Consider the following 11,686-nt stretch of genomic DNA (forward strand, 5'->3'; position numbering starts at 1 on the left):
CGCAGCAGCAGAAGTGAAAGAAAATCCTTGTGAGATGAAATAACGCCAACTAACTTGAGTGATCTTTGGCCATATTTAGAAATGCTGTAGGCTGAATGTTATATTGAAATCTTATTATAGATCACGGCAGATAAATTCCTTTGCTTCTGCTCATCGTTAAGATGTTTGGGAGGGGATTCATCCCAAGAGGCTTATCCTGGGACAGCTCTTGCCTGTGATCTCCCAGTCTTGGAAGCTGAAGCATGTTAACAAATTGTCCTATATTTAATATTAAACAAAACAACAAGCTTCTGTGTTTCTAACCGTCACTACTGGGCTAGAGCTGAGCTTTGAAGGATGCCTTAATGCTGCTCTGGAAAGCAGAGCCCAGAAAGCCCGCGAGTCGGAGTGAAATTCGAGCAACAGCAGCAGCAGACGACGAGGCCGAGGTCCACGGCTGCCTTTCTGGAGGCAAAATCAGCCTCTAATCCAAGTGCAATGCCAAGTATGTTGCGAGGCTCCGCAGGGATTGAGTTATGCAGAAAACCAACGTTGTGCAAGTTGTCCAGAGCTCCTGATACGGACACAAAGCGTCCCCAGGAACCGAGCCTGCTGCTGCACAGGACCAAGAGGAGCCTCTCGTTGGGTGTCACGCAGTTTGTGATGGGAAGTGCTGCATCCCAAAGCACTTGGCACGTGGTAGCTGGGCTGGACAGAGCCAGAATCTGCGTGTAAAGAACATGCCTGGACCATCCGGGAGAGGAACTGGACGGGCTGCTGAGCCCTCCCAGCTTTAATTGCTTTTTCTCTCTCTCGGCACAAGTAATTTGGCATCCTGGGTTTGGAGCCCGGCTTCCTGAACGTCCTGTCACCGAGTAAACCCTCCTGACTTTGTTTAAAGGATCTGTAGTCTTCAGCTCTGAACTCCTCGTTATCCACGAGAAATGCAAAAGTAGTGATGTGACGGAGGAAAACCGTGTGGCTTTCTGCAGAAGTGGCAGCTGCTTTCAAAAAGTAGCTTACATTTTCCAAGGCCATCAGTTCATTGATGCTGTTTCTGCCCAGGTTTTCCATCTTTTCTGCCTGCCTGCCTGTTTTTTTCCCCCCTCACTTCTCTCCTCTGGTTTTCTGACCGCATCTCCTTGCCCGCAGTGCTACCAGTTCCTGAATTTGTGGGCTTTTCCCTTGGATAAAACCCCACCAAATGCAGCGCTGCTGGGCTTCAGCTGTGTGTCCGAGCTGAAGTGAGCCCCTTCCCTGCAGCCGTGCCTTTGAGCTGTCTGCAGGGCTCTTGTTGCTCAGAGAAGGTTGACTTGGCACGCTCAAAAGCGAGAAGCATCTTCATAGAAATAAAAACTCAGATCTGTAGAAGGTGGAAATAACCCCGTGAGCTGCATGCGGACAGGTATGGCATTGATTTTGTTAGATGAGGGAGTGAAATGGGGCAAAATAGGGGAAAGCAGGCATCTTTTTCTGCTACTGCTGGGCTTTGTAGCTTGGGCAGCTTTAGAGCTCTGACCACTTGTGGATGCACTGGGATTTTTCAGATGAGAGGCGCTTGCTGGGTGTGATGTGGGTGCTCTGTCACACCTGGAGCATTCAGAATTACCTGGAGGGAGAGAAGACGATGGGTGGTGAGACGTAGGGCACCAAAACAGCCTCGTGGCCCCTCACTGCTGTGCTGCAGAGGAGTGGGATGGGCTGTCCCCATCTCCTCTGCCCTAACCTGCTCTCAGAAGGAGTTTCTTGAGAGCACTGTGGCATGCAGACACCTCCTGTGGCCTCCTTCTGGTCTTCCCTTTGGGGAAGGATTCTCTTGTGCCTACAAATCAGGAGTTATTTAAATATTTGTGCTCGGCACTCTGCTGAATGACTGTAACGTGCTGCAGCTTTTTTTAATTCAGCTGGAAAATGACTGTGTAAAGACGTGCAGGTGACACCAGCTGGCCTCTCCCAGGTATGGAAGATGTGCTTCATTGTGCTTCATCAGCAGCTGAATGCTAACGAGCTTGCTGGTAACGGCAGGAGAGGAGTTCAGTCGATGGAGCAAATTGTTTTAAGGTTAAACCAGAGCCCTCGCAGCGACCTGAGATGGGAGCCTGGCACCAGGCAGTCCCGGAGCAGTGCTGCTGGTGGTGATGTGGCACCGAGCTCTGTCCCCACGAGGTGAACGATTTGGGCACCAGGCTGGGCTAAGGATGGATGCACAAAGTGCCTGAGCAGAGGCACCCCACCCCGGGCAGGAATGAGGGGGCCAGGTCGCTTGGGAGCATCCCCTGACCTTTTACACTCCTCGTGTTTTGTTTTTTTTTTTTTCTGTAATACCAAGCAGGATGATTAGGTCAATCGTTTCTGTAATCTGCAGAGGATTACACTGCTCTGCAGCTGCTGTAAACTAGAGGGGCTTTCCCTCTTTCCCTTGAAGAAAAAAAACCAACAAACTCTGTCCTCCAGAGGCTCTTTTAAAAAAAAAAACTCCTTTCCATTGGTATTCTGCCTGTAATTCCTCCCCCCTTCGCTCGCTGGCTCAGGTTTGAACCCAGTCCTGGAGCTCTCCGGCACGCAGAGGGCTTGGCAACGGGGCTGCTCTCACCCCGAAGGCCTGCTCCCCAGCTCAGACCCCAAAAAATAAAAAAGGGGGATGTCTGGGGAGGGGTCCCAGCCCCTTCTGACAGTCTGTGCTGCTGCCTCGGCACGGAGACCCATGGGTGTAAAAGCTGCCCCTTTGCGCCCGGGCTGCCGGCTTCTGCTCGGGTTGGAGCTGGTGCTGCCCCTGGCTTTGCGTGAATAAATCCAATTTTCAGAGCTGCTCCCACGAAGCCTTGCCCTTGGGGTGAGACTGGGTGAATCGGGGCAGGACGCTTGGCAGAAAAGCTTGGTTTCCCCGAGGGGGAAGAGACGCTGCGCTCACTTTGCTGTTTCTAAGGGCTCCTCGGGACCCCGGGGTAAGCAAATATCTGGCTCCTTGCTTAATCCTTGGTGTAACATCAGCTTGCCTGCACCAGCCCTAACCGCCAGGGCCTTTATGTCTAGAGGAGAAGCTGTTTGGGTGGGTTTTGTCTCTGGTTTTGGTGGTTTTTGTCTCTCAGCTGTGCCCAGCGCCCTTTCCTAGGCTGTCACCCCCGCGGGTCCCTTCGGCTCCGTCTCCCGGCCCCCCTCCCGTGCCAGCCGTCTCCCCAGTTTAGGTAATACCTATTTTTTGCAGCATTGCCTTAGTGCTCGGAGCTGTGAAGGGTTCGGAGGCGGTTCCTGTGAGACCTGCGTGCAATAATTACACCAAGTGCGGGTGCTGCTTTTAGCAGGCTGCTTTGCGCGTCAGCAGCCGTGCGCCGAGCTGCTGCTGCTGCTGTCAGGTTTTTATTCCCTGGCTGGCGTGAACAAAGCTGCCTCTGTACGAACTGACAGCTTTGTAACCCCGTTTCACCCTGCAGCAGGCAGGTGAGGTGCCTTGCTGCGACGTGCGAGGGGTTTGAACACAATCCTCCGACGGCAGGAGGTGGCCGGAGCGAGCGGGGCGCTGTGCTGCCCTTCGGAGTGCCCAGCCCTGCTTTGTAGCCCAATTTAAAACCCTGACCCCTGGAAAAAGCCACGGCATTTGTCACCTTGTCACCCACGGTCCCATCAGCCAGGAGGAGGAGAAGGGATTTGAAATCCTAGAGCAGGAATCCTCCGCGGGGGGCCTGAGGATGCGGAGAGGGACAGCGCCCAGAGGATGGCACCAGGGGCTGGAATCCCATCAGGGCTGGTTGGAGGTGAGCTGGGACACGCAGGGGATGCTCACATCTCAGAGGTTTTCATCTGAGCAGCAGCAGCCGTCCCTGGGAGAAGAGAGAACCTGGGACGGGAGCGAAAATCCAGGCATTTGTGTCTGCCTCACCCCAAAACCCGCCTGGGTCGCAGCCCCTGCCCTGTCCCCTTGCCTGGGTGCTGCGGGCAGGGCTGGGGGTCCCTGCTCTGCTCCTCTAGGAAAAAAACAAAAAAACAAACAATAGGAGGCAAGGGAAACGTGCTCTGATGCTGCCACCTACCCGTGGGCAGCTCTCACTGCTGGGCGATGGGTTTCTTGCAGGTTTGATGCGCTCTGTGCAGGTCAGGCTCAGTTCAAAGGCTCTCGTCCGATGCTGAATTGCAGGAATAGTTCTGGGAGGGCAGCTCCTGCCCTGGGGCATGGGGATTTTTCCTCCCTCCCATCCCTGGGCTCTGCTGGTTGCAGAAGCTGCCCCCTGGGGCTGGTAAATGCCAGGCTTTGCAGCTGACAAGGCGAAGGCACGGGCTGGAGGTGCTCGGGGTCGTTCCTCTTCCTGACGGCTCTCTCCTGGGATTTGCTCCCATTTTCCTGTTTATATCAGGAGGGACAGCCCGGCCTTCTGCTCTGCCTTGGCACGGGAGGCGTGAAGTGAATGAGTAACGCGCTCTGCAGCGGGGATGGATGCCCTCTGGCTAACCCTCTTTTCCTTTTTCCCCCTTTCCAGGTGTGGCAGATCCCCGAGAACGGACTCACCCTGTCCTTGACAGAGCCGGTGGTGGTTCTAGAAGGCCACTCGAAGCGAGTGGGCATCGTGGCTTGGCACCCGACCGCACGCAACGTGCTGCTCAGCGCAGGTATGGGGTCAGCTCCCGGCCACATCCACCTCATTTCACTGGTGCCGTGTCCTGGAGCAGGGATTTGGAGCCTGGCTGCTCCTTTCCCTCTCCTGGCAGCTTGGGGCCAGTGAATCACAAACCCGTGACAGTTCCTCAGAAGGCTGGGACACGTGGCTCAAAGCCCTCTCCACGTCCTGGCCTTTTATCCCTGCTTTTACAGGGATGAGAACCAGGAAACTGAAGGCATGAATTACTGTATGAAAACTGCCCCAGTTTTCATCCCAAGCTCCATCAGCTGATAACTATTCACATACACGCTCCCCTCCTTCCTGTTTTCATGTTTTTATTTCATTTATAAAAGGCCCAAGTGTTTCTCCTTTTTGCTGGTCCCTGCAAGGTGTCCTGCTGGTCCATCCCCAAGCTTTCAGCATTTCCCAAATCGTCTCCTTGGCCGGTCCAGTCTATGCAGTCAGATTCTTTTGACCGCTGAAAAACAGTCAAATCATGATGGAAATAAAATGGAAAAGTCATTATCCATTAGCTCACTCGGAGGCTTTCATAGCATGACCTTTAGGCTGGAGCCTAATAAAAGAAGCAAATCGTTCCGGCCGCACTCTCAGCTGAGCTCTGTGGGGTTTTGGGGGGTGTAAACGCCCCCTGAGGAACTGGCTGGCTTTTGATCTGGTTTCCCCAAAAACGCTTTGATTGCAGACCCTGTGGCACTGAAATTAATGAAACTCGGTGTGAGGATACACAAAAGGAGAGGCTTGTTCTTCCTAGGTAGCTTTTCCAGAGTGCTGCACTCACAAGCAGAGGTCCCCAGGGCTCCTCTTGGTGGCGACAAACCGATGCTGGATGTCCCAGGCTGTTTGGGAGGGCACAGTGATCATTATCTCAGCCTCAGCGTGTTTTCACCCCTCCTTGAGCATTAGGGGAGCTGGATAACTCAGCGCTGGGCTTTGTTCCCTCACCTGGCGGACTGACGGCTCCAGTCCTCTCTTATTTTGCTGTCGTCCTCTTTGAGGCTTTGTTCTTTGTCTTCTCACTGTTTGCTCCTTGAGCAGAACCCCCTGCCTAATGCTTGCAGTCCTTGTGAATCTGCTGACCTCAGCTTTTGATGTCTGCCATTCTTTTTATACCTTTTTTCTGCCGTTTCCCCTCCTGATGCTGTCGCTTCCCTAATTTGCCACGAAAGCCACTCTTACTCTTTCTGCTGCAAATCTCTGCAACCTGAGAAGGCAGTGACTGCCAGCCCGTCCTGGATGTGCAGAGGTAGAAGAACATTGCCTCTTTGCCCTCGGCTTTCCCACTCTGCAGTCCTGCAGCTGAGCTGAGACCCGAGAGCTCCTGCACCAGACGCAGGAGGACGGCAGCAGCAGTGGCCTGGCCACGCTTTCACAGCCCTCCTTCAGCTGCATCGCTGCTCCTCCTGCCTTACCTTCAGCTTCTTCTCCCCTGGGGACCTCTCACACTGCCCCAGAGCCTTCTCGAGCTGCTGCTGTGATATTTTCAGCCCTCCCCTGTGCTGCCAGCCCTGTGCCACCTGCGTGTGGAGCTCTCTGGCTGCTTTGTCCCGACTCTGAGCCTGCATCTGCGTGGGGCTCTGCGTACATAACCGTGTTTAAGAGACTGTGCCTGAGGCACTGGAGCTGCAGCAGGTTTTAGTCCTTGTTCTCTGCCTCTGGCTTTTTTTCCCTTTCCACCACGGTTGTGATTTGTGCCTGCTGTTTTCCCTTCCAGGTTGCGATAACGCAATCATCATCTGGAACGTGGGGACAGGCGAGGCCCTCATAAACCTGGACGACATGCACGTGGATGTGATTTACAACGTCAGCTGGAATCGCAACGGCAGCCTAATCTGTACAGCTTCCAAAGACAAGAAAGTGCGAATTATTGACCCCAGGAAACAAGAAATCGTTGCCGTAAGTGTGCAGAGTAATTCCCCTACAGCAGAGGGTGAATGAAGAGCGAGCCTTTGAGCCCAGTGCGTGCTCCATTTAGTCATGTTCAAAGCGAGGAAGAAATTACAAGAAGGGTAGCGGCGGCTGAAGGATTTGTCTGGGTTTATTGGAATTAGTGTTTGAACTAGGATTTTAGGGCTCGGTTTTAAAACCTGCCGGAGTGTAATTCCGCATCTAATCCTTCTGCATAATTACACCTTCAAAGTTGTGGATGCAAAGCGGAGATTTAGCAGCCCGCGTATGTGTTGTAGCTTGCAAAGGAGCCTTCCTTCAGCCTTGTAAGAATCAGGTAAAGCTGAAACAAAACAGCTGCGACTACTTTTGTTGCTTATTATTTGGTTTCTTCCCTCGAGCATCAGGCAAAGGTAGTTGGACGTTGCTCCGTGTAGCCGGCATCCTCCGTGGAGGATCCACGTGTGCCAGGGACTCCGTGCAGCCAGAAGAGCTGCACCCCTTGGGCTTTCAGCGCCTTGCTAGAGGCTCATTTCTAAATCTATTTCAGGAGAAAGAGAAGACCCACGAGGGAGCCCGGCCCATGCGAGCCATCTTCCTCGCCGATGGAAACATCTTCACGACCGGCTTCAGCCGCATGAGCGAACGGCAGCTCGCCCTGTGGAATCCGGTAGGTCCCTGCCTTGCTGCTACCTGTTGTAGCCCCCACGAGCTGCTAACCAGCAGCCTGCCATCACCTGCTGCACTCCTGGTTTGTAAACTTGAGGGTATTCCCTCTTCTGGCTACGTCTGAGCCTACTCAGCCTTCCTGTGCCAGAACATCTGGCTGTTATTTGGGCTTTGTGTTCACTCGGTAAAGGAAATTCTGTGTGAAGGGCGCTCCTTCCTCTCTGAATGTTTTACGTACGGAGCAAGACAGCAGCAAGCTGGCACAAGGCACTCACTAGCATGGCCGTGTCATGCTTTTCTCTTCACTTTGTGAATTATCCTGGTTTTAATGCGCGATGAAAACATCTTTGGGGAGTGAATGAGCTGGTGAAACATCTGCAGCGTTTGTTAATCTAACGTACAGAGCCCTCAGGGTGGGGAAGCCACTGCTGAGTGTCCCACCAGCTCCAAAGAGCTGTTAATAATACAGATCTCGTGTTAACACGAGTTTCTCTGTTCTTCATTAACAACAGATTTATTTTTTTTTCATTTCCAGAAAAACATGGAGGAGCCAATAGCCCTCCACGAGATGGACACCAGCAACGGGGTCCTGCTGCCCTTCTACGACCCAGACACCAACATTATTTACTTGTGTGGCAAGGTAAGGGGGACCTTTTAGGATGATTAGGGTTGTTAAAATGGCATCTGATTGAACGAACAATGCTGAGGAAGTGCCCACCAAGTGTCTCACTGAAAGAGTCAGGACTAGAAATTTAGTGCTGCGGTGCTGGCTGGGGTTGTGGACAAATCTGAAAAAATCCAGGCTGCTCTGAAATCAGTTTGATCCTCACTTTGCAGCACTATGCAGAGACTCTGAAGGTCTGGTATGTAATGGGATGTTTCTGTGAGATGGATTTACTCAGGTAAAGCTGCTCTTAGTGCAGCAAGTCACATACTGTCATTAAAACATCTTTTGTTGTCGCTGACCTGAAAGGCTGTGCATTAATGTGGGAGGAAGGTGCATTTCGGACGATGTTATCCTTGCTCTTGATGATGATGGAGCGTGTAGCAACACTCACTCGAATTTTGTGGGGTTAAATAAAAGAAAACTGGAATCACACGTGCTCCTTTGTAAAAGCAATTTGTAGGCATTAAGTGCTCTGAAGCACTTCTGAGTGCCACGGCTTTGGACGTGGTACAGCCAGGAGCTAAAGACAAGACAAGATGAACAAGGAATTAAAAAAAAAAAAAAGGATCCATAAAAAGAAAACTCAACAACCCTGCCTTTGTAATGAGAACTACTCGTTCTGTAAATACTCGTTCTGTACCTCTGCTGCCTCCTCCGCTGTCGCAGAGATGGTGGTGTAGGAGGATCCTCTGGAGCCAAACAGAGGACTTGGTTTTACAGCCTTTGTGCCCGACTCTGGTTCTAACTGGGTGTGCAGATAACTTCCTCGTTTTTAAGATTATTTTGTGTGCAAGATCACCTGTCATGTAGCTAAATTGCACAGAGCACCAATATGTTTATTTTTCCTTTTCGAAACGTTTTAAAACAAACTAATTAAAAAAAAAAAAAAAAGAAGAAAAAAAAAGGAAAAAAAGCTCTTAGTGACTTTGCTGAAAAGCAGGAATCTTCTCCTTACTTTGGGGAAACCGAGGCAGCAAGCTTAGCTTTTTCACAAGAGAAAATGTGTATGGATATTTGAGCAGACAGCAGCGTGCTGCCAGCAGCCGCAGGTGAGACATTAGCCTGGAAAGCAGCAGGAGCTTTAGCTTAGGGAACAAGAAAGCTGTATATAAACCATGCTGCTCTGTGGTGGCATCCCTGGGAGGAGAGGGAATCGGGTGAGAGCGATACCTGCCCAGCCCAGGAGGGGATGGGTGCGTGGGCACGCGGGGTGCTGTCCCCACAGCCTCCAGAGGGGTCCTTGTTGGTGTCCTGCAGGGCGACAGCAGCATTCGCTACTTCGAGATCACGGACGAGTCCCCCTACGTTCACTACCTCAACACCTTCAGCAGCAAGGAGCCGCAGAGAGGGATGGGGTTCATGCCAAAGAGGGGCCTTGACGTGAACAAGTGTGAGATTGCCAGGTAAGGCCTGCTGCCGCAGCCGGCACCTCGCGTGCCAAAGGGGCTGGGAGCCCTCCAAAAAACTGCTGTGTGCTCCCTGCTGGCAAACCCACAGCTGCTGGGCATGGGGATGCTGCTCGAGAGGCCCCTGCTCCACCAGTACCTGTGTGGTGTTTGCTGGGGGACGCTTCTGCTGGGCGTGAGGTGATGCAGCCTGAAAACGTGACGGGATTTGGGCCGAGCCTGTTGTAAAGGGCAGCGAGAGCCAGCAGGATAAACCCTCTGCAGCTCCTGGAAGGGCCTAGAGCTCACGGCTGGCTGCAGAATTTGCCAGCAGAGCTGAGGGCTGCGGAGTTTCCAGCACCGCTCAGGTGAAGGCTGGAAAGGGGTGACATGAGCGTGGAGCCGCCGCGCGTCGCGAGCAGCGGGCTGCCTAGGATGTGACCTGAACGTTACTTGTGTGCTGCTTGTCTCGACAGTCCGAGCAGCGGGCTGTGCCTTTCTGACAGCCCCTTCTGGCCAAAGTGCGACTCTCTGAAGTCACCCAGTACCTAAGAGGGAGCTCGGCACGCACCCAGGTAGTTTTCTCCAGCCCTTAACCAGGGCTCTGCAAGTCCTAGCGCAGCCCAGCTGTGACTCCTTAGGATTGCTCGCTGTCCGCTGCCTCCGTCTCGCAGTACGCTGCTGTGCATGAGCAGCAGAACCGAGGCTTCCTTTGCATGGCGTGGTGCCTGTCCTGGCTCCCGAGTCACGTTTCCTTTTTTCTTTTTCTCTTTTTTTCCTCCTTTTTTTTCGGCAAGGTTCTTCAAGCTTCACGAGAGGAAATGTGAGCCCATCATCATGACGGTCCCGCGAAAGGTGAGCGCAGCCTCCTGCTTGCGTGGTTTGAAGCCAGCTTCGCGCCTTCCAGCCCCGCGGCGCCTCACCAGTTCGTTTCTCCTTGCAGTCGGACCTCTTCCAGGACGACCTGTACCCTGACACAGCCGGCCCGGAGGCAGCTCTGGAGGCAGAGGAGTGGTTCGAGGGGAAGAACGCCGATCCCCTGCTCATTTCCTTGAAGCATGGGTACATTCCTGGCAAGAACAGGGATCTCAAGGTGGTCAAGAAGAATATACTGGACAACAAGCCTGCCGCAAACAAGAAGAGTGATCTCATAAATGCTCCAAAGAAAGCAGCTGATGCCTCAGACCCTGTGAGTAAAATCTGTGAGGTTTTGGGGACGGTGGCCTGAGCCTTGATGATTGCCAGGGTGCTGTATCTTCAGGCACAGCTGTAACAAAGCCCAAGGGTGCACGATTTGAGCACCCTGGGGCCAGCTGCAGGTTTCTCTACCTGCAGAGGGTGGCCGAGAGCTGTGGTGCGAAGGAAAGCTTGGCAGCTCGGCCCGGCCACACGCCTGCTTAGGTTTGTTCAGCCTGAGGCTCCGTGTGAGCACGGGTTTGCACGAGGCTGGGTCGTTTGGGTGAGAAACACCTCCTATAAACAGCCAGCTCGCTGCTCATCTCCGCGGGCTGTGTGTGCCACGTCCTGCAGGGAGTTAGCAAAAGCCATTTGTTGAAGAGAAACGTAAGATCCTGAACTGGGCACCTTCTTGCGTGTGTGCAAAACCCCGTGGGACAAACCAACCTCAGGCTACGCAGGTCTGGGAGGAGGTTGAAGAGAATCGCCCGGCTGGGGGGATAGCTGAGGGATGGCGCGGTGATGCGTGGAGGCAGGGAGAGGGAAGCTTGGGCAAGTGATGAAACGCTTCTAAAGAGCAGGATTCATCCTGGTGTGTGTGCCAGGCACCCTCAGCACGCTCCCCTTTCTGCCCCATGTGCCCCAGGCTTTGGGGTGTCCCCCCGGCGAGCTGCCTCGCTCTGAACACTCCCTCGTACAGACCCCATCCTGCCAGCTCCTGTAACCACCACGCCTCTTCTCTTCCGCTGCAGCAAAACGAAGCCAAATTGGACGAGATACTGCGGGAGCTGAAATCCATAAAGGACACGATCACCAACCAGGACGAGCGCATTTCCAAGCTGGAGCAGCAGATGGCGAAGATCGCAGACTGAGCGGGGCGAGCGGGCGCTGGCGGGCGCTGCCAGCCCAGACACATTCCAGTTCCCCGGTTCGGCAAGCAGCAGCGTGCAGCATTCCAGTACGAGCTTTCCTCTTCTCCCAAAATTCACGTCAACGAGAGCCGATGATTAAAAGCCAAGCTTTTTAGTGATTTTTTTTTTTTTTTTTTTTCCTGATGTTTTAATGAATTTATGTGACTGTGTCAAACAATTCAAAAAGAATAAGTGCTACTTTGACGGTCTTTTTTTTTTTTTTTTTTTTTTTTTTTTCCTCCAGATGTTATGAATTCTTGAAAACAAACCCATTATGACTTTCGATGTTGTGCCCAAATACCTTTTTTTCTAGATTTAGGGACCAATGCCACATTGTTCTTAACCATTTTTTAAAGTTGCCAAAAAAACGAAACAAACAAAAAAAAAAAGTTGCTTTTTATT

At 52.7% G+C, this 11,686-nt stretch overlaps 1 protein-coding gene across 3 annotated transcripts in view; it reads left to right on the forward strand.

The window, feature by feature from the left end:
- The window catches only part of CORO1C (coronin 1C), a 40,220-nt gene extending 28,735 nt beyond the window's left edge, over positions 1-11,485 (forward strand). For all 3 annotated transcript variants that reach the window (XM_032199251.1, XM_032199252.1, XM_032199253.1), the window contains exons 4-11: positions 4,452-4,581; positions 6,304-6,485; positions 7,027-7,146; positions 7,681-7,785; positions 9,070-9,215; positions 9,995-10,052; positions 10,141-10,386; positions 11,126-11,485. In XM_032199251.1, coding sequence (XP_032055142.1) covers positions 4,452-4,581; positions 6,304-6,485; positions 7,027-7,146; positions 7,681-7,785; positions 9,070-9,215; positions 9,995-10,052; positions 10,141-10,386; positions 11,126-11,245 — 1,107 coding nt within the window. In that variant the 3' untranslated portion in view covers positions 11,246-11,485. The remainder of the gene's footprint in view (positions 1-4,451; positions 4,582-6,303; positions 6,486-7,026; positions 7,147-7,680; positions 7,786-9,069; positions 9,216-9,994; positions 10,053-10,140; positions 10,387-11,125) is intronic.
- Positions 11,486-11,686: the final 201 nt, after the last annotated feature.

The sequence above is a fragment of the Aythya fuligula genome, chromosome 17, assembly GCF_009819795.1.
Source record: "Aythya fuligula isolate bAytFul2 chromosome 17, bAytFul2.pri, whole genome shotgun sequence".
NCBI classification, from domain to species: Eukaryota; Metazoa; Chordata; class Aves; order Anseriformes; family Anatidae; genus Aythya; species Aythya fuligula.